We start from the raw sequence: 27,582 nt of genomic DNA on the forward strand, positions 1-27,582 counted from the left end.
AACAGGAAATGATATTGAAGTGTTAATCTTTCCTCTTCTGGATCATTGGACACAAAATAGAGATTGCATTCATTTTATTTCATCTAAGGGTTTGAAAAAGGAAATCTTGCAAACATCCTCACTTCCTTCTAGAAATCTTCCATCTCTCCTGGAAAGTTGTTAGAGGGGTCCAGTCAGATCCCCGGAGACTTCATTACTCCCCAGGGCCATGATAAAGCATTCTTCTGAATAAAATTACCTTCTCCTTCTTCCAATTAACAGCAGATGATGAACGTGCCTGCCAATTCTGTTGCCTTTCAGCTGGGTGTTTTGCTTTTGCGTGGTCATTTGTAAAATGTGAACCTTCCTAATGGGGACCTAGTTAGTCATTGGATTAATGAGTTTCAGCTAAATTAATGGTGCCTAGCACACTGTGAACATTCGATAGGAGTCAACAGCAATTTATAGGCTGACTTAAGTTGCTCCATTGAAGAACATTGACTGAAATCCATATTGTGCAGTTTTTCAATTGCATTTGATTTAAGGAAAAAGATGATGCTTGTAGGTTTGGAACACAGATTATATATAGCCCTGTAGCTATGTTCTCTGAATCACAAAAGAATTTGCAAAGGGTGTTGGACTGGACCTATGAGTTTCCCACAAGTATACAAGATGGCTAAGTACAAGAAGATGAGTCTTTTGGAGCTAAGTACTTTCTCCTACAAGTTTATCTATGTGAGCATCTTTATCCATCATTATCAATACTTTGTTCTCTACCAACATAGCAGTTAAAAATGAGTAGAAGAAGCCTGTTACAGACAGCTTGTGAAGGCACAGCCCATTCTCTTGTTCCTCATAAGTACTCAGTAACTGTAGTCTGATTAATTCTAAATTAAAATAGGATTTTAAATCTTACAACAGTGAACCCAAAGAGTCAATGAAATGTCAAAAAGCATGCGATCAGCAGTTATATTTGCAGTACTCAGAAGGTGAAGTTTGTGACTGAGATTACAATGAAGCATATGGTGGTCCATGCCTTATGGCGCACATTTGCATTCTGAAGGCTTTTAATTACAAGGAATTACAATTCCACTGCTATCCCCATAGCTCTGGACTGAGAGTTTCAAAAACAAATCAATATTATGTGTTTGTTAAATTATAACCTTTGTGGAAAATCAATAAGATGCTTGCTGAGAAAAATATTTGACTATTCAACTGAATTGTGGGAAGTCTTGCCAAAGGCTGAGTTCAGTTATTTATTTAAACATAATTATTAAGTGAACTACTTCATTATATCAGTATATTATAATGACTTATGCATGCATATGCTGCAGAGACTCTGGTTCCTAACCTATGCCTTCTCCAGCTTCCCTTGGTTTCCCCTTCGTCATTAAAGGCAGGAAAATCACCTACTGTCTCTTGTTAGCAGCAGACTTGATTCTTATTTCCTTCAAAATGTTTAGGTTATGATGACAATGATTAAAACAAAAATAAAAGTTCTAAAACATAGGTGTTGCGGACTGGTCTCAACAGAATCAAGGTAGGAGCATGGGAATTTTAGAAATATAAGTAAAGAATATGAAGACGCATGAAAATAATAAGACAGAAGCCATAGAATAATACGGGGAGGGTATTCCAAAGATTACTGAAATCCTGAAATCAACCACTTTTGTTTTTCCACAGCTTTTATGCCCAATGTAAATGGAAGGGAGAAGGGAGAAGTAACAAAAGACTTTATTAACATGATACAAAGGATAAGTCACACAGTCAGTGACTTTATCACTCTGGGACATCAAATCGTTAGCATTCCATTGTTTAGGTAGCAAAGGTGCTCTCGGTCACAAATGCTGACAACTACCCTTCCCCAGGTGACCTCATAACTACAAAAGAAGGGGCGGAAGTATGTTTGCATATTCTGACCACCTGTTAGGATGGCCTGGAGCTATCTTAAGGTCTAAAGAACCAAACAATCACACCCTGAGCTGGGATGTGCAACTGTGCTTGTCAATCTCCAAACTCTCTGACATTATACAAGGTGGAAATGGATCTGCATTTTTTGACCTCTACACATAAAAACTTGGTTACTTGCTGTATCTAACAATTGAAATATGTATTGCTCAAAATTAAAATATTTGACTTCCCACAACATGGATTCAGTCTATTCTTCAATCTGGACATCATCCTTTGTGATGCTAGGCATATTGTAAGCATGAGAACCCAGACAATAAAAGTCTCTTCTGACCCCTGTTGGCCAGTAGGGAACATTTGAGAAGGGGCAGACAAAAAGAAGGTCAAAACTCTTAAGTGTGGTAGTTCATTTGGTTTTTGAAAGCAGGTTGGTGGGTGTTTGCACGAAAGTCTTAGCAAAGCTATAGACGCAGGTTTGCAAGTCAGTTGAAAAGGGAGAGAGAACAGCAGTTCAAAGTTAGTTGCCTTCAGGGAGTCATGGAAGTGTGGAAGAGTATCATGGGAGAGTATCAAGTTATATTAAGTTGAGAGGCACTGGGCACAGGTGGGCCATACCCTAGGGATTGAAAAGTGTGGAAGGAAACGGTGGTGGTGGTGGTGGTGGTGGTGGTGATGGTGTGTGTGTGTTTGGAGTGAAGAAGAAGTATAGGAAATGGTGGGAGTTTAGACTCAAGGCTGTACAAGGAAGGTACTGTATGTGGGAACAAACAACTAGTCTACTTTGTATGCTGGAAATAAAGAGCAAAGATGTAAGAAAACAAGTGAATCACTCAGAGTTTAACAAAAGGTGGGGTGGAGAAAGCCCTTCATGTTCCTGTACAAAAGAGAAAGAGGTGGACGAGTGGATACAAAGACATTACAATTTCTAAGACAGAAGCGTGTGTGTTACATCCATAAACCATCTATCGGTTGCAGCTTTACCAAGTCAAGTGCCCTTAGGTGTGTGTAGAGATTGCATTTAAACGTGCTTAGCTTGCCCCCTTGTGGCTAAAGGTAGATCCTGCATACAGAAGATCAAAATTGGGAAACAAACGAAAACCAACTTAATTAGTGAAATACTTATTTACCACAAATACTTGAGACAAAGAGGAAGCAGAAAGATTACTCTAAGAATAAATATCAATAATTACTGAATATAACCTAGAAACTATCTTTGTATCATTGACTGTTTTTTGTTCTCTCAAAACCCATATATAATTCATCTGTTGATTCAATTATCTTAATATTAGCTGGGATATTGGTATTTTCATGGATCATGCCAGGGCCTTTATTTATTAATTTTCTATTTTTATCGTGTGCATTTGTATTTATACTGTGTGTGTTCATACAGACATAAGCGCGGCATAGTGTACACGTGGAGGTCAGAGAACAACTTTCCCCAGAGTCCCTTTCCATTGTAGGATCTTCTGACTAACTTCACGTTTTCAGGTGTATATAGAAAGAGTTTTTTACCCTATGAGTCCTCTCACTGGTCTGATAATACCAAGCTACATTGAGACTATGAGGTAGTCCTAGCTCTCATATATTACAGCACAAAGCAAGCTGATTAGGCTCAGGTGACATCCAGCTACAGCACAGCAATTCGATTGTCGGAATTTCACTCTTAGGCATATGCCTAAAGAGAGCCTGCATATATGCACCAACAAACCCAGGCAGGATTATTGCAGAAGCATTGTTATAGTTCTGTTCTTTCTGTAGGGAAATTAATAGAAATAGTGCATAGAGTCAGCAAAGAGTGTGAGTGTATTATTTTGTATTATATGTGTGCTGTATTTTTATGCTTTGTGTGTACAGGTGAAGGCTAGTTTTATGCCAATTTGACAGAAGCAAGGGTTATTCTGAAAGCAGTAATATGAATTGAGAAAAATACCTCCACCAGACTGTCCTGTCAGGAATCCCACGATGCATTTTTAAAGGGGGCAGACCCAGCTCGCTGTAGGAGCTGCCACTCTTGGACTGATCATCCTAGGTGCTGTAAGAATGGCTACATGGAGGAGCAAGCCAGTAAGCATCACCCCTCCAAGGTCACAACCATCCAAGTGTCAGTTCCTGCCTCTAGGTTCCTGCCCCGCGGCCTGATTTCCTTTGAAGATGGGCTGTGATGTGTTAGAGTAAGCTGTAAGAAACCCCTTCCTCCCTACAACGTTATGGTCTTTGCTTCACCACAACAAGAGAAGCTCTAACACAATGTCACTAAATTGGCTTTTGCAGCTATGGGTTTGTTTATCCATAGGACAGAATTCCTTGCTGGGATTATTCTACATTACAAAAGTTTCAGTTTTAAGACACTTCAATTGAGACTTGAGAAATGGCTCAGCTGGGTTTTGTTGTTATTGTTATTGTTGTTGTTTGTTTGTTTGTTTAGTCCTTCCTGCTCTCCTAGAACATCTACGTTCATTCTCTAACATCCATGTCAGGAAGATCCCAACCACTTATAACCCAACTATAGGGGATCTGACCCCTTTTTGTGGCTTCAGCATGCAAGAGTGTGAGTCGTGTGTGTGTGTGTGTGTGTGTGTGTGTGTGTGTGTATTGAGCATTTGGGTGTATATACACATATATAAATACACATAAATAAAAATTTAAATTTAAAAAATTAAATTTAAGAAGACAGGGATATGTCACAGATGTGTGCCCATATAATAAGACCATTGTCAACAGCAGAAATTTATGCCAACAACGTGAAACTTCTGGAGAATTAAGAATAAGTGTGAACACCCAGGGGCTTCTGTTGAGTATCTTATACTTTAGATGTGTTATGTTATTCTTTATTGCTTAAATAGGTGTTGCAGACTGTGATAAACACATGGATGATTTAATAATGAATCTTGATGGATTTTTATCACATATGAGGTACTTGTTTTCTGAGACTTAAGGGGTTCTCCCTGTATAGTCTGGAAACTTGTGAGTCTTCCACCTGTTCTCATTGGTTTTGACCATTTCAGGCCATTCCTGTGATCCCAAACAGAAGCATAAGTCAAGAAGGAAGATTTCTACTCAGCATGATGCCAGATGGTCAGATTTATTACGAGCAACTAGTGAGCATTTGTGGGGAATGACTGCCAGGGGCCCCAGAATCCACTGCTCATAGAGCCTTGGTCCTGAGCCTAGAATTCTCCAGTGTCTGCCTGCCCTGACCCTTTCTCTGTTCCTCTAGGTGATAGAGGCCCCAAGAAGGAGCTGATTCAGCCCCCTGCTACTATTTGTTATTATTATTATTATTATCATTATTATTATTACTTCTGATCTCTCCTGAGGAAAAAAGTGTGGGACATTTGAAGGAATAAGATGTATTTGGAATGTTTTTGTAGCCTAGCAGAAAAATGTTCAGCATTTGTGAACAATGCATTTTCCCTCCCTAAAGTTGGTCAGAGACTAAGCTCAGCATTCTGAAGACTTTGTAAAGGATCTGTAAGAGTCTCCTAACTACTCACCCCACTTCTGCCAGTCATTTTCTTCAACAAATAGAGGGGGCTGTTTCTAAAGTATGGTAGAAACCACATAACAAACAAAACTTTACCATCTTAACCATTTTCGATGCACATTTCAAAAGTAGTGGTTACATCCACCTTGGCTAACACATCCCCAGAACTCTCACAAAGCAGAGACTTGAAGGCAGCTCATCTCCGCGTCTCCCTCTTCAAACTGCTGCTAACCACATCCTATTAGCCCTGTCTGTGAATTTTAGCTTGCCCATTGCAACACAAGAGTAAAACTGCAGCAATCATCTCTTTGCCATTTGCCTATTTGACTTAGCTCTGCGGCTCATCTGTGCGGGAGAAGGTGTGGTCTCTTCATTCTATGGCTGGATAGCAGTTCTTCGTATGTGTTTCTTTCATTTTGTTTAGCCTTTCCTCTGCCCTTGCATACCGGAGTTGTTCCTCTCTCTTAGCTCTTGTGACTCCTCCTGCAAATGCTTCCTCAGGATGCTGTCATCTATCCTGAAGATCCACAACCGGAAGCAGCCTGGTTGCAGGCAGCTGTGCTGCCCCAAAGTCCTCCCACTTCATTCACCCCTCCTCAGAACACAGCATCGGCACTGGGCTCACACTAGACTAGACTCCTAATGAAAAGGAAAAATACTACCCTGGACAACCCCCCTCCTTGGTATCCAGGTGGGTCTCCAGCTAGGAAGGCAAGAAGAGATAGGGAAAACAGGAAGCCCCTGGACAACCCCCTCCTTGGTATTCAGATGGGTCTCCAGCTAGGAAGGCAGGAAGAGATAAGGAAAACAGGAAGCCCCTGGACAACCCCCTCCTTGGTATTCAGGTAAAAGGTCAAGAATTTGCTACTCAGTTCGCACTCTCGGCCTTATTTGAATTGACCAATGGAATGAATCCCCATAACCAAGCATCTCGCTTCTGTTCCCGCGCTTTTGCTCTCCTATAAAAACCCCTCACCCCAGCCTGATGGGCGTGCAAGTCTTTTGAGAGACCTTGTCGCCCCAGGTACCTGTGTATTCGAATAAACCTCTTGCTGTTTGCATCCGTAAGTGTGGTTTCGTCTGATTCGTGGGTTCGGGGCCTCTCTCGTAAGGAAGACATCCCTCGGGGGTCTTTCACTTTCTAGCTCAGGCTCTCCTGGTAACACATTTCCTTTATCATGCAGTTGGCCCTGCTCTTCCTATGAGATGTTCTCTTCCTTTTCAGTGTCCGACTCATTCCCCTTGGACAGTGTACCCACCTCTTCTAATGAATGAGCTTCTACTTTGAGATTCTCTGGGAGTACCTTCTCATTTCCTTAATTTGTTAAAACTGGTAGCTTTGACTACAATGAACTGTAACTTTGAAGACATTGAAAGTTCTGCTTGAAATATATTTTGTTTTCTCATTTATTATTGAATCTAGCAGTTAGTGACTATGACTCCCAACCTAGATGATTCTTCCCTAACGGCTAAGCAAATTTCATCCAAAATAGAGACAAAGTTAAGAGTATCATATTTGGGCATTTCACTGTGCCTACTAGGGTTGAATATCCAGATTAAAAAAAAAAACTTTCTAAATAGATATAAGGATGAAGACAAACCAAAATGTTGCTCAGGGATTTTAGAGTTAAATTTTATGTGATAAGGGAGCCTTTTTAGCCTTGTGGAGCTATTGGCTTGTGAACATCCAAGGTATAGAATACTCTAATCATACCAATCCCACTTCCATGGATGGTAAATTTTGTTAGCAATATTTAAGTTTTTGAAATAAGTATTTCTCTCATGTAATCTATTCTTCAAGGTTTGGAAATTTTAAGATGATGTTGGGTTTGTCTTTAACAGGAATGAAATTACTCTACAATAAATTTTAATTTCATTCTACCACAACCGTCTATGACGTCACATCAACAATTTTCAAGGAACTAAATCTAAGGACCTGGCTAAAAGCATCTCAGTACATTAAAAATGAAAAATATGTTCTATCACACATCCTCCCTGACTTGTGATCTGGTATCTTTGTAATACTTTGATGTCTTTGCTCTTTAAGAGTATTCTGAGATATCTTATTCTTGAAGAAACTGTCATGTTTTAACCTCAGTGCTAGGTTAAATAAACCTGTGAGAACATATGCATGGTATGCTTAATGTCGTATTTCATCACTTCTGATATGTATATGTTAAATACAGAATGTCTGGAACTAGTCCTAACTGACAATTTTTAGTCCCATCTGCTTGCTGTAAAGGGCACCCAGTGAGGGCAGGATCTCACATTGCCTTGAATACTGTCAGTGTCTGTTACCAAGACTTAGTCATTCATTGTGAATGCTTAGTGGAGAAAGAGATGGATGACGAGCTACATATTCAGTATTGGAAGACTTCCCTGCCCGAGTTAAGACAAAGCAAGGACAGGAGCAGATTCCACTTTGGGAGAAAAGATGATCATAGACTATGGGGAAGGTTATAGATGATCAGAACCTAAAACCAAACCAAACCAGCAGAAAGCCAACAATCATACTCCATTTATCGAGAGAGCCTGCTTTAAGATATCAAAAAAGAACAAGAAGTGGGGAGTTGGGAAATATCAAATGACTTCAGCAAAAAAAAAAAAAAAAAAAGAGCCTCTTAGCTAATTTGAATATAAGATGTGCAGTTAGGGCGGGGTGTGGTTATCCTAACACTGTAGAGGCTAAGGCAGGAGGACCAGGAGTTTGAAGTTTGACTTGGTTACTAACGAGTTCCAGGCCATCCTGGACCATATAGTGATAACGTGTCTGAGACCAAACAAACAAGGGATGGACCTCAGCACGAGGGCCAGTGTATGTAGCACCAACATCTCTGTGCTTGATTCGTGAGCAGTAACAAGCTTACGGTGGGTTTTGATGTAGCTAAACGTATATTGAAAGAAGAAATATCTAGGGGTTATGTGTTGAATGCTTTGGTTGATAGAAAGATATCAGTGAAAAAAGTAGTTATTGGATGACCTTTTTTTTCCAACAAGCATTAATTTAGCATTTATTAAATATATGGCACAGCACTGCAAGGTCATACAATCAGTCCAGAAAAAAATACTAAAAAAAATAGACAAAACTGATGAAATACAAATATGTTGTGTATGTGCACATTTGCTGTAAGTTTTGTCCTAATTTCCACTCCACTCTAACCAGTGAAAATGGTTAAATCATGGGGTTTCCTAATAGTTGGCATCACCCCAACTGATTCCTGAAGCAAGGGATGGCAGAGAGTACCTGGAGAGGGTCAGAACGTTCCAGATAAGACCGAGTTTCTATGGCTGCAAATGATTTGGGGTGTTTTAAATCTGCTTTGCGAGGTGTGAGAAGATGGAGACACAGAGAAAAGAAGCTGGCTGGGTAGGAAAAGGTGTGAAATATGTTTAGAAAGGGAAGAACGCCACATTTGGATATTCGTGAGAGAGAAATGAGTGCTCGATGGGAGAATTAGCAATGGAAATGAACAAAAAGAAAAGAGTGAGGATCCCCGCTGAGATGGACTCCAGATCCTTTCACTGTGTGTCTGAAGGGGACTTGGATAGCCAAGGCTGCAGAACCCCTGCCTTCTTTAAGGGATTCTCAGCCCCAGGCAAACAGCTTGACTTCAAGCTGACGGGAAGTCCTGTTCTGTCAACTTAGTCCTGTTCACCCACCTCTGGAAGGCATGGGAGGAAAAATGGGGAGGAGTCACCCTCACCTGCAGGGCTCCATTTGGGTGACAGGAAAATATCAGGATCATTGGCCGGGTTACTACCATTTTTAATTTTCTCTCTGCGTCCCCTGGTCCAGCGTAGAATAAGGATGTGTGTAGACCTCAACTTTTAGCTCAGGGGTCTCTAGTACTTATTGCACACAGAAGAAATGTCTGCCTAAGAGATCAAGAAACACACAGCACATGTCAATCAAATTGGTGGGGGCGGTGCCAGTGGAGTCACAGGAGAAGCATGAATCTCAGGCTCTCCATTTAGTGGTATGAACAAGTTACTTCATTTCTCTCTACCTCTGCGCTTCTGGAAGAAAAGCAAAGAAAGCAAGATAGTACCTGCTCATTAAACTAATGAGTTTTTGTAGAAGGCTGTCATATATTAAAGACTTTACACAAATTTACTCTTTGCTCTAGCTCACTCAGTTACCTATGAGTGCCCCTCAATCAATTATAAAACGCATTTACAAAAACATTACACTATTTTTTTTTGTTTTTGTAAAATATTTAAATATTACCACAAAGGAGCATGGCATGTAAAGCAATTTTATTTGTGGAAATGCTAACATTAACACTCTGGTCTAAGTATAAAATAAAGTATCTTTTAACTAGAAACTACTGCCAGCATTAAGATCACAGCTTCTACTTTGATCCTCCCACTCTTCTATATTCCTGCTTCATAGATACCATGGAATAGAGGCAGCTAGACCAGAACTCCTTGATGGACCCCATTGTTTTCACCAGCTCAGACTCCATAGCTTCATAGAGAGGCTGCATACTCTGGCCATGGTATCTTCTCCATTGTACAAAATTATTTACTCTGACAAAGAAAACATGTTTGGTTCCTAATACCCAGGTAGGGCAGTTTACAAGTGCACATGACTCCAGTTCCAGTGGCTACAATGCCTCTGGTCTCTGTAGGTGCCTCATTCAAAAGCACATCCATCTACACACACATACACAAAGACACACCCACACCCAGAGAGAGAGAGAGAGAGAGAGAGAGAGAGAGAGAGAGAGACCGAGAGACAGGGGGAGAGGGAGATGGTGGGGGAAGGAAACAAAGAGTCAAACTATAAAATTTATTTGGAGCATGAACCCAATTGTTCTCAGTTCTTGCTTTATATTAACTTCAGCATTCCTAACATTTTAAATGCAATGATGAGGACACGCCACTCATGATATACATTTTGTTGAATGAATGGATGACAATGCTTTGTGCTAGAAGGCAGTTTCAGTCTCTGAGTGTGAAAAAGGAAACACAGACAGACAGATATCTGGAAACTCTTGATCCAGGCACACCACTTGGCCCAAAGAGTCCAGTCTAGGTTCAGCTGTGTATGTGATCTCCTCCTGGGGTATCACATATGGTTGGAAGGCTTGCACATGGACCAAACTAACCCCATAGGCAGGTCCTAAGCAGAACTGAGGATCATAAACCAAAGAGGCCAGTGTGAACAGAATGGGTTCCTGACGTTTAGAAAGAAACACCATCCACTGAATCTTCAGGGCATCATATGGAGGACTTTACACTTCAGTCTGACTGTGTTCGGATAGTTTGCGCCATTGTCTAGTGTTCTAGATGTCTGAAGAAGCTCAGTGGATGTCAGCTGCCTCCAATCCTGGCGGGGCCTACCCACCATCGCTAGGTAGGGTCTCATTCATTTCTGTACTCGGCCTGGAGCCTCTTTGACATGAATGAGGACATAATAAGATAGTTAAGAGTTCCTAGGCTTGTATCAGGAGTGTGGACTTGTGTTAAAATGTCCACGCTTCTTATTGAAGGTACACATATGAAGCCATATTGCATGATGCCAGTCTCAGAAAGATCAACACCATGCTTTTTTCCTCATTTGTTGTACCTATGTTTTATAGAGATAAAATCATGTCTGTGTAGTGTAATGACAACAGGGGGCCAATCTGCGAGGGGGGAATACAGTACTATAGGCGGCCATATGCTCACTGTGTAATACGTACTTATATGAAAATGACTTTATAACACAGTGCTAGGCTAAAAAACGTTTATTCTTATTTTCTGTTGAGTTTCCCAAACCAACAACTTTCTTGCACCTTTGGCCGGATTTTAAAAAGCATGAATGAGTATCAGAGAACCTCTGTAGTTGCCAGAAGCCATCTAGTTGGTTAGCGGTGGAAGCAGAATTGAATCTCAGGACACTGAGGCACGGAGGTTTGCAGTCGCTTGGTTAAGATTATTGCTGAAGTGAACATTTCTCTTTTCATGGGTTCTAAAGCTTCCTGAGCTGTGTGGGCTTCTCTCTTCTGTAGTAGCTCTCACGGATGGTGCCGACTCACAGCTGGTGGGTTGAGTCAGACAGAGCGTGCCCACGGGATCTTACTGTCCTCCCATAAATCCAGCAGCAGTGAGCCGTGGAACATTGCTCAGAGAGTATTTGAAGTTTCGCCTCAGATGAACAAACTAATTACCGGGTTCTTTCTGAAAGCGTCGCTTTGATTTCGGAAGCCAGTTGACTTCAGAGCTGATTCTCCACAGTCAGTTCATTCTTGGTTCCCTCCTTCCTAAATTTCTCAGCTGGCAGTGACTTTCCTGGTCTCTCCATCCAGGTCCCAAAATTAACTCAGCAGAAATTGAATGAAGGTGTCCTAGGACCAGAGACCTTTTCCTTTGACCCCAAACACGTTGGGCCTTCTTCTCTTCAACACCAAAACTTGATTGTGCTTAAATGTTCTTCTCTGTCAATTTTTTAAATCCGTTCGAGTAGTAAGTGTAGTTCAAAATACAGAATTAACAACCATATAGAAATAGCCACTATCAGCATGCTAATGTTTGCCATTCCCGACTTTTGTCCTTTCTCCTGTTACTTCAGTGTGTGTCAGCCTGCTTGTCTGAGTTGGCTATGCCCCTGTGTGTGACCGGATAAGTCTGAAGGAGCACCCGGGCAAGTCTGGAGGAGCTCTGCTTGAGATGACCTCATCTCTGTGTTATACTTCTCTGCTCTCTCTGACTTAGTGCTAGCAAAGCAGGGGATACTTTCAGTTCTCTTTACCTGTGTCACCATTCTTGTCTTTCTTTAAAAGCTTGTGCTCCAGAAAGCACCAGATAATGGTCCCAGTGCCTTGTGTAATGTTACTTCCCTAACGCATGACTATGGTGTCTGCACTTAGTAGGTGTTCAGTAAATCTGCTGTGTTTATGGGCGTAGAGACAGGCTGTGTCACAGATTAAGGGAAACAGATTTAAAAACTGAGATAAAAAGGTAGAATTATTTCTCTAGTTTCTACCACTTTAAAAAATCATTACTATCATGTAAAACATCTAATGTCTTAGTTAGAAAGAATGAATGGAAGGAAGGAAGAGAGGGAGGGAGAGAGGGAGGGAATGAGGGAAGAAGAGAGGGAGGAAGATAGAAAGGAAGGGAGGGGGGAGAGAGGGAGGGAGGGGAGAAAGAAGGGAAGGAGGAGGGAAGGAGGGAGGGAGGGAGGGAGGGAAGAAGGAAGGAAGAAAGGAAGGAAGGAAGGAAGGAAGGAAGGAAGGAAGGAAGGAAGGAAGGAAGGAAGGAAGGAAGAGAGGGAGGAAGGGATCAGGCTCTCTCCTAAGTCTTCCCAGGCTTTCTGTCTCTTGGCCTCCCTGTGATGTGGGCATGCTTCTCCTCTCACAGTGAGGATGCTAAGCCTCAGAGTATTTAGTGAGTTTTCCAGATGGTAGGTGATGGGTTGGTAGTAATCCAAACCATCTCTTCAGAACATGACTCTCTGCCACTTGTGAGGTTTTAGGAAATGATCTTTGTTCACTGTTCTCAGACATATTTGGATAACCCAAATAATTATTCATATTTTCTTCATCGTGCTGGTAGAAATAGCTGTATGAAAAGTTCACTCTTGAGAACTACTATTTTTTCCCCTTTTAATAACAAAACTGCGAAGTGCAAAGATATTGAGACTTCATAAAAGCAGGAGTTGAGATTTGTCAAGGAACTTAGTGTGCACCCAGAACACAATGTCGTTCTCCATCTTTAGACTTCTGTGAAATGAATGTTGTTCTTTCTATGGGTAGCTGCAGTTGGATGCTGCTCAGAGACACTCAAGAACTTCACAAAGGCCTCCAGGCTATCAAGCATCAGAATGGAAGTTTGAACTTGTGTTTCCAGAGCAAGGACAGACTTTTCCCCCAACTCTATTGGGCTACAGCTTACAGCCCGAAGGTGGCTGTCATGAAACACATCTTCACAGTGAATTTCATGTTTTGAAGACTTCCTGAACCTCTCTCTTTCTCACTTGGAAATCAGAATGACAATATCTTCTTTGTCTAGTTCTTCTTGAGAATGACCCAAAGAGTGAACTTTTAAGAATACCTTTTTATTTAAAAAAATAAATCATTCTGACTGTATGCTACTTATGTAAATATCACAATACCACACCCATTACATTTGCACAAGTCAGTCTGCGATTCCATACCGACATACTCAAAGAACTCACTCAGGTCCTCGTGACTCCCTGAATGAATATGGCCTCCTTCATATGTGGGCTTAACTCAGGAAAAAGCTGCACTCTTAACTGGGCTTCTAGAATCTTCTGTGGGCAGATGGAGGGCAGCCCAGATCAACAGTAGGGTCTCTCTTGATTATTTAAATCATTGGTGCTTTAAAAAGAATCTTGAGAGCGATTAAATATTCATGGAGGCATCCTTCCTGGCAGCTTCTCCATTGTAGGTAATTACAGAGGATTTAAAAATATCCGACGTTGCTTGGAAGCACACAAAGCTCTGTCAGCTGCAAGCAGACAGCTGATTTGTAATTTAATTAACATCCTGGCTTGTCTTGTTCTTGGTGGCAAAAAAGCAGGAACGTATTTCCTTTTAGTTGGGAAACAGGTCTGAAAAAAATTCAAAGGAAGCACCTGGAAGAGTGGTCTGTCTCTCAAGCCAGTGCTCTTGCTTGTATCCTGTCCCAAATCTGATCAAATTTCTTCTTTCAGGCACTCAGCAGGCTTAGCTGTTCGGCTGGCTGTGGGAGGTTTTCTCAGAAGTTGTTATCACAAGGGCAGGCGTGTGTGTGGCCAGCAAGCACTGACGTTGACCTACTTCCTTTGGGTCTTTGAATAATAGATTTTGAAGACAGATTGGGCCAGACAATTCATTCAACATTTATCGAGGACCTACTGCATATCAGGTACTAGAAGTCTGTGACCAACGGAGAAATAGAGTCCCCATTATCACAGAAGAGTCAGTTGATGGGGCAGATGGACATTAGAAAAATAATCATTGAAATGAATGTCAAATTTAAGAAGTGGCATGTCTTCTGTGTCCCCAGAAAACTTTTTGTTTAGTTTTGGTTTTCGAGACAGAGTTTTTCTGTAGCTTTAGGGCCTGTCCTAGAACTAGCTCGTTTAGACCAGGATGACCTAGAAAGCTTTTAAAGCACGGAGCAGAGCCGGGTAGTAGTGGCACACACCTTTAGTACCAGCACTCTGGAGGCAGAGAGAGACGAATCTCTGTGAGTTTGAGGCCAGCCTGGTCTACCAGAGCTAGTTCCAGGATAGGCTCCAAAGCTACAAAGAAATCATGTCTCAAAAAACCAAAAATGATTAAATAAATAAGTAAATAAATAAATAAGTAAATATATAAAAAAGCAAGAAGCAGTGTGGTAGGGGAAAGACTCAGGAAAGAAACTGTGGAAATTATCGAATGTCTATCCTGCCCCTGCTCTTTCTTTCTTCCATTCCATAACACCCGAGAAGAGGAGAGAGGACCCTAGTCCAGTCAAACTGGTGTTCAAGTAGTTTATTTTATATCAATGAAGTGAATATACAAGAATTGATCAGCCAGCCTCCTGTTCACTATGCTGAGCACTCCTCGTCTCTTTCTTCTATTCGATGTTAGCTTCGCCTCCTCCTCCTACACCAACCCTTTCTATCTTCCTCCAGCGCCTCCTCATCTACTCATTTCTTCCAGAAATGAGGCATAAGTTAGAGAGTCTGCAGCAGATGCAAGTCACAGATTGATAGAGGAATCTAGGAAGGAACCAGGAAAGGGCCAGATCTATGTGCACAGGCCTCAAATAAGAAAAGCGTTGAAACAATTATCAAACTATACAAATATTATGTTACATAACACAAGCAGGAGGCTGGTCATTCTGCTCGACTGTGGCAATTTTTTTGGAGGAAACAAAAGCCGTTCCTTTTCTGTGGTTCAGTTCCAAGCCAGCTTCCGTCTCCCACTTGGCTTTTCTCTGTATTCTGTGCTGTATTCGCGTATTAACTAGGAATCATCACTTCCTTTGTAGACTTGTTATTTGTTCTATGTTCTTACTGACGCTCTACTTCTCCTGAAATAGGTTTTTCCTGTTTGTGAAATAACTTCTTCTTCAAAGATGTTTTCTCTCTGCCAAGACCCTTCGTCAACTGACTCTGGAGTGTTCTGGGTGAACATTGTGGGAGATAAAAGTAAAGGCTTGATTCCGACCCTCGGAGAGCTTAGCAGACAGGAGGAGATGTGTTTGGGCACAAAGAATGCTATTTGTCAGTATAAGTAACAGAAGCCACACTGACCAGTTCCCATGTATCAGTCTGGTACGAAGAGTTAGTATTGTTGCTTGATTGTGCCCCCTGCTTCATGGCATAGCTTTGACAGTGAACATCTTTCACATTCTTTGCAAGGTTTTTAGATAGTATCTTCTAGTTGAAAGATACCACAGTATCACCAGGAACTCAGAAGCACACAGGCATAGTTTGGCTTTCCTCGGCTCTTGATTTACCCCTCCCCACCGCACTTCTCTTCCTCCCCTCTCCCTCTAGTTCTATCTCCGTGTTTTCTCCTCTCTCCTTCTCTACTGTCAATCTTGTGCCAACCACTGCCGCAAGCGGGAAGCAGAGAGTAGAGTACTTTTTGTTCAACAAAAGATAAACAGGTTTTTATTTATGAACACTTGGCGCCCTTCCAACTTCTGGCGCTGCGATGTACTTTGCCAGCACCGCAACACCTTCCACATTGCCAGAGAACCTCTCGTGCTGGATCAAGCATGTTTATGCTTCTCCGAATTCTGGGCACTTTGGGGGTGGTTCTGACTCACACGCTAATATTGGAAGAATGAAATAAACAACCTCTGGTGAGATTTGTTCATTTTAATTCATTCATGTAAGAGTCTGTGGTAGAAAAAAAGATGAAGATATTTTCAGGCATGTTCTGCCTGGTGGGATTTTTTTTGATTAGATGGACCATAGCCTTGATCAGGTAATTTAAAGGTAATTCCATTAACCTCTAGATATGGGTCTCTCGCTTCATGTCATGTAGACACTGAAGTGCTCGAGATAAATCAGTTTCAACCAGGCAATCACAAATTGTAAAGGTATGGGCACACAGTTACAATATAGATGTTATTCACTGATTAGAATCAGTGTAGAATGTTATGGGAACATCCAAGAGGATACACAGGGTCGGGAATCTTTTGACATCCCTAAGAGTAACAGAGGACTTCCAATGAGATAATGCCCAATCTGATTGTTGCAAATATAAAAAGTTTCTTTGTTGGAATCTAGGGTTGAAGGGAAGCTTAAGCCTAAAACCAGGGCGGAGTCCTGAAGGCAGAGACAAAATGCTCCAAACGAAATTAGAACAGAAGAGACGGTACCGCATTACTCCAGGCAGGAGCACTGCCTTTGCTTCTCCTCTCATGAAAGATGAACGAAGTAATGTTTGTTCACAAAGCATAAGTTTTCCCCCCAAGTGAAGTCTTCTCAAATAGATCACATGGAAGCAAGGAGCTGAGAAGAGTATGGCATAAATTCCGAAGCAGAGGACTCTTTTCATAGTCCCCTTTCTTTGCTACTATTAAAAAGTACCCCCAAAGGAAGCCTAAATGGCATTAGCAACTTGCCAAAGATTCATAGAATGAAAGATGACTCAGCATTTTCTACAACATTAAGGCTGGCTCTGTCAGGGTATGACACCAACATAATTCTTTAATGTCCTTTGGTAGGTGGGTACTATGGGATCATGATTTCCACAACAGGTGGAGTTTCTCCTTCCTATAGGGGTTAGCTTTTCAGGTCACTCCTAGGTCCATCTGAGAGAGGACTCTTTCGTTACCCAAGTGATACCTTCCTAAGAAGTGTAGACATAAGCTCTGAAAAGATATCACTGTGGATTTGGATAAGGGGACAATGCCATATTCCCCAAGAAACCAAGATCTCATTGTTTGATCTTCCATTTATTGTGATAATTTCCTGCTACACATATGCTTTCTTTTCTTATTCTAGTCAAGATCACTGAGTCATTCAGGCTGGCCTTGAAAGTGGGGTTGTTATACGACTTTGCAATTTATACAGAATATTCTTTCGCTTTGTAAAACCTTTGAGATTGATGTGGGATTCCCTTCTGTATGTTGTAATTACAATTAATGAATAAAGGAATTGCTTTATGCCTATAGCAGAGCTATAGGAAAACATAGTTAGGCAGTCTCACCAAGGGAACAGCTCTAAAGTGGAAGGTCAGGAAGCTATCATGATCTAGAGTCCCAGGTCCTGGAGGCTCTAACCACGGCTGAAGGCGGAGAACATCCAGCAAGAATGATTCCATTTCCTCAGACCAGTTCTTGTCCTGACCCTTTTCTCTCCTGGCCATCTTTCTGAGAGCGACATGGAAATACCTAGCACTGGCCTTTGCCAGATAAGTCCCTTGCTGTTCTGGGGATGCAGAGGATTGGTGAGCGCAGAGAGAAAGAAAACAAAAGAGAAGGAAGTCTTCCCTCAGCCTCCAGTAGTCATCTGAGTAAACTCTTGTTTTGGTTTTTGAAGTTCTTTAAAAACTAGCTTAATTCCTAGAAATGGTTGTCCTGGAATGCAGCAAGCCCAAAGCAGTGTTCTTCATAGGGGTTGAACTGAAGAAAGAGCAACTATCTTTCCTTTCAAGCTTATAGAAATATTGTGGGTGGCATTTCCCCCCTCATTATCTAAGGGAATTTAAACTTTTGACAGATTCAGCAACAAAATGAAGTGTCTGAGTAAGAGATAAGAGTTCTAATTTCCATCCATGACTGAATTGTATTAGCTACTCCACTCCGTAGCTAGTCTTGGTTTTTGGAGGAATAGCTCCTATCTATCTAAATAAATTTTCTCAGTCTTATTTGTTACCAGTTTTTCTTTGTCTCAGAAATAGAGTATGTTGTCATGACAAAAAAGAAAGCATGGTTTAATACCATGCAGTTTTATTTAGACTTGACAAGGTATATGACCTGGAAGAGTTTGCAGCCCAGTGTTTGGCAAAGCCAAACGTAGTCACACAGTACGTCCAGCTAAGTCCAAACTACTGGAATCCCTCTCAACACTGATGCATTTTTCCCCTCTTTTCTTTTCTCCTAGAAGTATCGCTACCAAGATGAGGACGGGCCACACGATCATTCCTTACCTCGGCTAACTCATGAAGTAAGAGGGCCAGAACTGGTGCACGTATCGGAGAAGAACCTCTCGCAAATAGAAAATGTCCACGGATACGTCCTACAGTCTCATATTTCTCCTCTGAAGGTCGGTCACGTTGCTCTTTATACTTCATAGTTGGGGGTTTTCGTAGTTCCTGATGGTTAAAGGCAATTTTGTGGGCCTGATTCAGTGAGACTTTTAAAAACAGAATTGAGGCCACTGGTTGTAAAGATGCTTTCTGTGGTTTGGAACGCGATCTGGTAATTCTGGGAAATATTTTTATTACCATTGTTTGGATGTCTGGAAAATCCTTTTAGTTGCTGGGAAAGGTCTAAGCCAAGATTCAAGAGTGAAAACCTGACAGGGAAAACAAACCAACCCTGTGAGTAGAAAGGAAAGGAAAAACACGTCGGCACACCACAGTTTGCTCAAATGCTCTCCTTCCGTCAGCATGTCTAGACCCAGATGAAACAAGGGAAGTAAATCTGTCCTAATCTCTCCTAATGACACCTTGCCACCTAAACAGAAATTGAAAACTTCTGAGTTGGCTCATCAACACCTTGATTTTATTCTAGGGAAAATGGTTTCCAAGGTGTCCCTTTGTTTGATATCGTACTTTCCCCTGCACTTTCTACCTTTAAACATTTTAATTATATGCAATATTTGATCAGCGATATTTTGAGAAGAGGCAATTCAATGAGAATAAGAATTTTATGTGCTCCTTGGTTGCTATTTTATCTACCGGCCTGAAGCTACTAGATTTTTGTGTTTTTGATTAAAATGTGTAAGCGTTCAATAATTTTTAAAAAGAAATCATGCTGACTAATCCTTCAGTTACTAGCAAGATTTGTTTTATTATCAGATCACTGTTTTTTTTAACACTTCTTTGTATCAGTATCAAAATTTAAAAAACAAAAACAGCTATGAAAGTTGCACTAGAGAATGAGAAGAGGACTTAATGAGTGAAAGTACTTGCTTGCAAGCGTGAGGACCTGAGTTCAAATCTCCAGAACCCATTTAAAAGCTAAACCCACAGCACAAGGTAATCCTGGTTCTAGCTCTACCCTTTGGAAATGGGAGGTTGGGACTAAAGAATCCCTAGAAGCTTGGGGGTCCAGCTAGTTTGGCAGAAGGAAAAGATTGACACCCCAGGTTGTCCTCTTATTGCCAAATATACTATTGAACACACATACCCAAGTTCACACACACACTTTTTTCATTTTAATTCTTAAATATTTTTGAAACTAAATATAATTGCAGAAATTTTCCTCTTCCCTTTCCTTCCTCAAACCTCTCCCACATACCCTGCTTGCTCACTATTAAATTTGTGACCTCTTTTTCTTTAAGGGTGTTTAGTTTATATAGTATTATTTGTATGTATATAATTTCAGAAAGCATCAAGAAATAGCTAAAATATATTTGACACAGTTCCAAATCTTAGTAAATTTCTCATACTTTAGTATCCTGAAACATTTATTATCCTCTGAAATAGCTGAAGCAATAGGTCAAAAATCAGGTCCATTGTATCCTCTCCATTACACTATTCAACACTTCATTTGGGAAATGTCTGTTGGGAAAAGCTTAGAAGTTTGCTTTTTTTATAGATTAATTTATCGTGTGTGTGTGTGTGTTGTGTGTGTGTGTGCGTTTATATGTATTTTTCTATTGGCCATTTATTCTTTCCATTACAGATATATTAGAATAGTTATCTATAGTTTCAATGATTTATTTTTAATTTTGAGTTATTATTACTATATGAATATCCAGTGTGGGAAGTATATGTGTGTGTGGAATTCAAGGGAGTCAGTTCTTTCCTTCAGCTGGACTCTAAGGCTCAAACTCAGGTCCCTTACATAGGCAACATCTTTACCCACTGAGCTGTGTTAGAAGCCTAAGTTCAATGGTTTTATACTGGGTTTCTTGTTCCATTTTTTTGCCTTGTAACTTCTTGTGTACTCCGTACTCATTAAGTTTTATTGGTTTTATGATTGTAGCATAACAGTGATTTTTATTGAAGTTTCCTCATATCAGATTTTTAAAGTAGTTGTGTATGAATAATAAGCTTCTCATAATAAATGCCAAGGATAGAAGTTTTTTCTTCCCTGGTTGAAGCTACAAGTTCAGGGTTGTAACAGGAAGGCCTCCTGTTTGTCCTGGCTGCCCAGAACCAAAATAATCACACAGAAACCATATTCATTAAAATACTGCTTGACCCATTAGCTCTAGCTTCTTATTGGCTAACTCATATTAATTTAACCCATTTCTATTAATCTGTATATCATCACGTGGCAGTGGCTCACCAGAAAAGATTTGGCATGTGTGACTCTGGTGGCTCCATGGTGTCTTGCTCTGACTCCACGCTTCTTCCTCCCAGTATTTAGTTCTGTCTTCCTCACCTACCTAAGTTCTCCCCTATCAACAGGCCAAGGCAGTTTCTTTATTCATTAATGATAATCGCAGTACACAGAGGGGACTCTCCCATCAAAGGGTGAGTAGCCACCAAGGTATTTGGAAAAGAAGGAAAAGTTTACTCAGGACTCTTATTCTGAGGCCATGAGGTAGCTCTTGTGAGGTGAAGGTTAGCTTGCTTTGAGCATCTTAGAGATATATACTGAGCAGGATGTATTTTTAGATGATTTTGGCAGAATATACTGTAGCACTTTCCTCTGGCAGCACTGATAGCATAAATATATATCCTTTTTTGAGACAATTGGCCCTGTTTGTGGAGTCTACCAGTGTTTTGTCGTAATATGCCTGCCATGACTGACTCGGGCCACTGACTTAAGCTAATGAAGATACGTGGAAAGAGAGACACAGGAAGGGTTCACTTGTCAGCAGGAGTAGCTTCAGCATAACCAGGCATGTCAAGTCCAAGATCATGCGTTTCCACAGGGATGGGACTAATCTCATCAAGGTGGTAAGAAGTTGTTCTACTATCACCGGTCTAATGTTTGGGTAACTGGTGTGTTGTTTTCACACAAAGGAAACCTACTAAAACCAGGAAAATGTTTAGCGTGTACAAATTCTCGATTATACGCATTGTGTTTTCAAACTTGCTGCTTCTCTTAATCTGTCTAGTGTTCCTGTGTCGAATACTATAAAGAGTCAAAAGGAAGGCGTCACAGCACCCAATGTCCCCAGAATTCTCCTGAGCAAACCAGGCAGTTCTCTGGTATTAATTGGGAATTTGCACATGGCATGTCAAAAGCAGAGTATGAGATTGCTGCGTAACCGTTTAGATGTTGCTCTGAGCACCCTCTGACTCATGGGCTGACGAATCTTAGCCTTACAGGTTTGATATCATTTCTTTCCTCCTCCTATCGCCTAATGCCTCAGTCCTAAGATTCTTGCCTTTGCTGCCCACCGGCTGCCTGTGTGATAAACTAGCTTGCTTAGCTGGTTTTCATTAAAGTGCCTGGGCCAGCATGAAGCACGGAGTCGAAAAGAAGCATGCAATTTAACAACGAGATGAAGGGAATTTGTTTTCCTTGCCACAAGATGGGGATGATTTTTCTTCAGATGCCATCTAGAATGCTCCATAAAAGAAGCCAGCCCATAACCACAATAAAATAAAAAATAAATTGGCCTATAATAAGGCATGAGAAATTTTCTTTCCCGTTTATGTCTGTTTGGTCAGTATAAACTAACTGAGGTTATGGACAGCGTGAGGTTATGGACAGGCAAAGAACATGGATTTAACTGTGCATATTACTGCCCTGGGAAGTTGAGTTCTAATTACTTGTTAGTCATTCTTAGCCTGCAAACTCAGATCCCTTCATCTTAAACACTGTGGACCTTTGGGTGCCAGGGTGCTTTGTACAGAGGATTTATTAGTGAGCAAGTGATGGACAGAGGGTTTAATTTCTATTCAATTCTCCATTGCCTAATATTTACTGATACAGAATTCCATTGTCCTGCATTCCATACATTCTTTTCTCTCCTATATCAACATACCTGAAATCTGGCCATGTACTAAAACCTGCGCTATCTTGTGATAAAAATTGATGGCATTTCTGAGGGTACATTAAAATTCCTGAGAGTCATCTTAGAATCAGCAGTCAGTGACTAGAAAACGGAAAGTTATCTTTTACAAATTGGCAGCAATTGTATTAGTTACACAATTGATTGCCCTTCTAGTTTTTATTGAGACTAGAGTGAAGAGTACTGGGAAACTTTCCTAGAATGTGGAGTCAGTGAGTTTGGAGGGAGATCTATTAAAGCATTGGAAAATCTGTGGACAGTAGATAACTGGGCATTCTAGGGTAATTTCAATCCGAAAATTGGCATACACAAGCATCAAACATTCCTTACTTCTCTATCTTCTTCCTAGCATGGCCAGGGCTTTCTCATGGAGAGGCACAAACTGAGGATACTGGGAGACCTCTTCGTCGCTCTTATTTCAGAGCCCATTGCATTGGTCATGATAGCCTACGGCACACAGAGTGAATGTCTCTGGCACAGTTACAGTCCGGAAATGGGCTCAATTTTGTTATTCTATTTTGCTGGACGATAGAGTTCTATCATTATTGTCTTAGTAAGCATGGTAGTTGCTTTACACTGTAAACATTTTTAGTTTCTGGATTATGTTGTCTGTTGATTGCATTGCTGCTTTGCTTCCCTTCTTTCTCACCATTGGCATCGGTGAGGAAACTAGACTAGGTCTTCACACGTGCCTTTGGTAGAATCTCATTATCAGCATATGGAAAATGAAAGGATGTGTGCCTCAATGCATCTGCATGGTGAAACCGATGAAGTCAGCATAAAATTTCTCAGAGCATTTTAATATAATATGCAAAGCAACCTCTGAGATGGGGATATGGCTAGAGCCAAATATTTCCTAAATACATTTGTTCATGGAACTTTTTCTTCTGAATTAAATTATGTCTTGGCTAGTCAGATATGGCTGAGGAAAAACAATAATAGACACATAGACTATCTAACACAAACAGTGGGGAGCATGATGTAAATCTTCCCTCTGGCCCTGGAATTAAAGCAGCTATATTCAAATGCCATGTCTTCTACTTTCTAGTTATATGAGCAAACTCAAGTTTTAACTTTGATAAGCTTTAGTTTCTTCACATGTAAAAAATATATTGTGTTCACTCATATAATTCTTTGACATTTAAGAAAAATAAATCACTACAAACATTTTTACAAGAATAAATAAAGTAAAATAGAAAGATTCACTATTGCTTTCAAGACCTTATTATTTGTTAAATGTATGAATTCATGGTACAGTAATATTATCCGCTAGAAATTAGGGGCAAATTTCTAGATTTTTATCTCTGTGTTGTAGTATCTGAGCATTCCCATCTTTGTCCACATCAGCACCTCTTATCCTGGTTAATCCAAGTTTTGTTATTTTCATTCAGAATTTAGTGTGGTTATATAAACCACTATGGGGTTCAGAGCCAAACAAATATTCAGTCTGTGTAACTTTGGGTAAACTGCCCAACATTTCCAAGATGCTATTATCCTAAGCATTAAGAATAAAAAAATGTGTGTGTTGATTGAGTCATTCTTCAAATCATCTTTGACTTCCTTCCATGTGTTGTTTTCTATGTTATGCCTTGAGATACAAAGAACTCATCTTCTGGTTTCTTACATGCTGTAGTGAGACTGCTGGGTTTGGAGACTGGCACATGCCCTGTGCCATGTTGTATGTCATGAAGTAGCAAAGACGAGATGGACCCTCCAAAGACCTAGAATTAACTGTCAGTTTTTCCCCCTCTGGATGGATAGGATGTGATTGTGATCAGAGAAAGAATTTCAGAGGGGATTTATAGAAGATAGGAGTAAAGGTCAAACTGCCGGTAAGTCCAGCAATTATTTAGCAGCGTCCAAGAATTCTGGGAACTGAAGGTACTTGAAGAGGGAAGAGTGGTAAAATGCTAACGGCAAATTACAGAGAACTAGGTGGGTGTGGGGCTTGTCCAAAAGCAAGGGAGGTGGTGGACAGCGTTCAGCAGAGATTGGACGTTATCTTCTAAGTAATAAGGAGTGACTGCAACATTTATAATATGTATTATATGTATAATATGTATTATAATATTATAATATTATAATAATTATAATATAATTATAAATGTGCAAATCACACATTTATTTGCTGGCTATAGTAGGGTTGAGGAAAAGCTGGAAAAGCTTGGCTTCAGAATGAAGAGCATCTCAGAGAAAGTAAGGCAGATGAGCTCTGAGATAGAGTAGAGGCATCGAGCATGGAGGAGCAATGCATTTGACTGTTTAGGACAGAAGCCATCAGGTCTCTGAGACCTGTTAAATAGTGAAGGTAGAAGAGATGTAGAGCTTAAATAGTGGTTTCATTTTTGCTAATTGCATAAAACAAATATATAGGATGAATTAAATTGCCTTCTTAAGAAACTCACTGATAAAGCATTCATCTAACATATATGAGGGCTGAGATGTGATTCCTGTTTCCCCATCCTCCACCCCACCCCCCAAAAAAAACCAAAGAGGAAAAGAATGAAGAGTCTAATGGAGAAATAGAAATACACACATCTTCCCTGTAGCACAAGCTTTACGAATTGGGTTACTCAGAAAAGGGAGAAATACTGAGGATTATATACAGGAGCCATTCACAGCACCCAGGACTGTGGGAAAAGAGGGACCTAGGATGTCAGATAGCAGTAAGTCACATCATCGTGTTTGCCTGGTAGTGATATGGTAGTGATATTTCTAAATTTTACTGAGGTTAAGTAATTCTATTAAAAGGGAGCCATGTACTCTTTACATAAGAATGTAACCTTCTGCCCAAGATTGCATTGGTCGAGCCGTAGCTGCCTCATAAACAGCATAGTACATGATAAATACTTTGTCTATAGGAAAGAAAAACGAACAGAAAACACTCAAAAGTTGCGCTTGACCCCAGAAGTCATGAGGTCTTGACCTGCTGCTAAAAACAGTGTTCATTTGTCCTTTCTAGATATGGTATTTTTGGAGATGCCAACGATTAGAAAAAAAATAAGCCGATTCTTGCCATTTTACAGTATTTGCAAGTCTGGAAAATCTAAAACCTGTTCACTTCTGTTTCTTGCCACTAGATGGCGGAAGCAGCTGAGCTGTTGCTGCAAGCATCTGGTCTGATGGGAAGAAGCTGAGATTTGTGAGGCTAAATTGAAAAGCATGTAGTTAATAAAGACACCAGAAGGGTTTGGCAGAGGTTCGCATACTTGTGATAATGCATTTTGTTCTGTGCCTAAGCCTGGTAAGAGGAGGTGGCTGAGTTGTACATGGCCTAGAAAAATGTGTGCTCCCAGAACACAAAGCTCCTGGTTGGAATTCTAGGCAAATAGAACCTATCTTGCCACGATTTTCCCTTAATTGGAAAGGGCCACAGCGATTTATCCTGAATATATTAATTCTTTAGTCCAGATATTGAAATAAAAGAAAAAAATTAGGAGAATAAGACCTATCATTGCCTTTCACAATTCAAGAATTCTCTCCAGGGCAGTGGTTCTCAACCTTCCTAATACTATGACCCTTTAATATAGTTTCTCATGTTGTGTTGACCCCAACCATAAAATTATTTTCGCTATTACTTCGTAACTGTAATTTTGCTGCTGTTATGAATCCTAATGTAAGTATCTGTGTTTTCCAGTGATCTTAGGTGACCCCATAAAAGGGTTGTTTCTACCCAAAGAGTTCACAACCCACAGGATGAGAACCACTGATCTAGGGTCTAAAGGGAGTTAAATGGCTCTGTGGTTAATGCACTTGCCACGCAAACAGGAGAACTTGAGTTTAATCAAAGTCAATCTACCTAATTGGTAAGATCTAGGATAGTGAGAAACCCTGCTTTAGAAGAGTTTCATGGTAGTCGTGAGGCTACCTGGCTTACATATACTTGTGCAATATGCATTTGAAAGAGAAAAGATTATTAATAGAATGAAGCCCACATTGTATTTATTATGACTTTTGAAAGACAGATTAGAGGATAGTGCTCAAACCTCCTGCTTCTTTCATCTATGAAATAGTAGCAATAGCAATTTTTAAGAAATTAGATTAATATTTATGTACACATATACATGACACAATAATTTTTTAAAAAGCAAAAGATTCTTGTAGTAGTCTTGGATGACTATTAATAGTGACCCTGTATGGAAATGTCCCTGAAGAGTTAACTCATTTGTCCATATAACTTCTCACAAGACTAAACTCTCATTACCGCCAAGGCCTCTGTTATAATTAAGAAAAAATAGTAAACGTACTAAAGTCCACAGAGGCTGCCCATGAATGAGAAACCTCTCCTGTTATCGGTGGTGATGTTGGTGTCATTGACGCTCTGAAGGTACCCACAATTCTTCAACTGTCTTCCCCCTTAAATAATGAAGTCGTTGTATCCTTTGAGTAAGAATGCTGTCAACTATTTCTCCTTTGCAAAGAACTCTTTAAATTATTCCAAAATAGCAAGTAGATAAGTAAATAATAATCAAAACTGCTTGAGTTGAAGAAATGATTTTCAATTCTTTCCTGGCTAATCATGAAAAGCAAGAGCATGCACATTTTGGGGAAGTAAAAGAGATTTAGAATCAACAGTTCCTGGGTTTCAGGCATGCCTTTGTTAGCTGCTAGTGTGACCTATTATAACCATATTACTGTGTTCCCCTCTAGTACATAATAGGGCAAGATTACCTGTAGTGAGGAGCACTATCGCTCATAAACAGGAAGTAATATTTAGAGTCACTCTTCACTCCTAGCAAGTACCCAGTAAATTAAAATTGTTTTTCAATGAAAGAAACAGAAAATGTGCATATGTGTGAAAAATTGAAATATAATGTTATAAATTTTGAATTATAAATAGGTATTAATTATTGTCATCATATCCCAATCTCAGTGGTCCTTGAGATAATGACTTTATAGTATGACCTCATTTCAGATAAGCAAGTGTGTCTATTCAAATCGTCATCTTTCCTATGCAAGTTGATTTCATTTTAGGCCAAATGAAGTATAGCCACTGACTTGTGGGCATACTCTGGGCTTTTAACAGTCCAAATAAGAATTTACTGAAGTACAAAGAAACATACTTTTTTGAAGCTCTAGGAGACATAAGGACATCTGTGTTAGTAATCCTCCCTTATGGGTGAGGAAATGG

At 40.3% G+C, this 27,582-nt stretch overlaps 1 protein-coding gene across 17 annotated transcripts in view; it reads left to right on the forward strand.

The window, feature by feature from the left end:
* The window catches only part of Dlg2 (discs large MAGUK scaffold protein 2), a 1,777,227-nt gene that overhangs the window by 833,549 nt on the left and 916,096 nt on the right, over positions 1-27,582 (forward strand). For 12 of the 17 annotated variants that reach the window (XM_085683002.2, XM_085683004.2, XM_085683006.2 and 9 more), the window contains one exon: positions 18,414-18,575. In XM_085683002.2, the coding sequence (XP_085539128.1) occupies positions 18,414-18,575 (162 nt within the window). The remainder of the gene's footprint in view (positions 1-18,413; positions 18,576-27,582) is intronic. The other 5 variants (XM_085683000.2, XM_085683015.2, XM_085683018.2 and 2 more) reach the window with 1 other exon arrangement.

This window comes from Myodes glareolus, chromosome 24 (assembly GCF_982192425.1).
Source record: "Myodes glareolus chromosome 24, mMyoGla1.1, whole genome shotgun sequence".
Taxonomy (NCBI): domain Eukaryota; kingdom Metazoa; phylum Chordata; class Mammalia; order Rodentia; family Cricetidae; genus Myodes; species Myodes glareolus.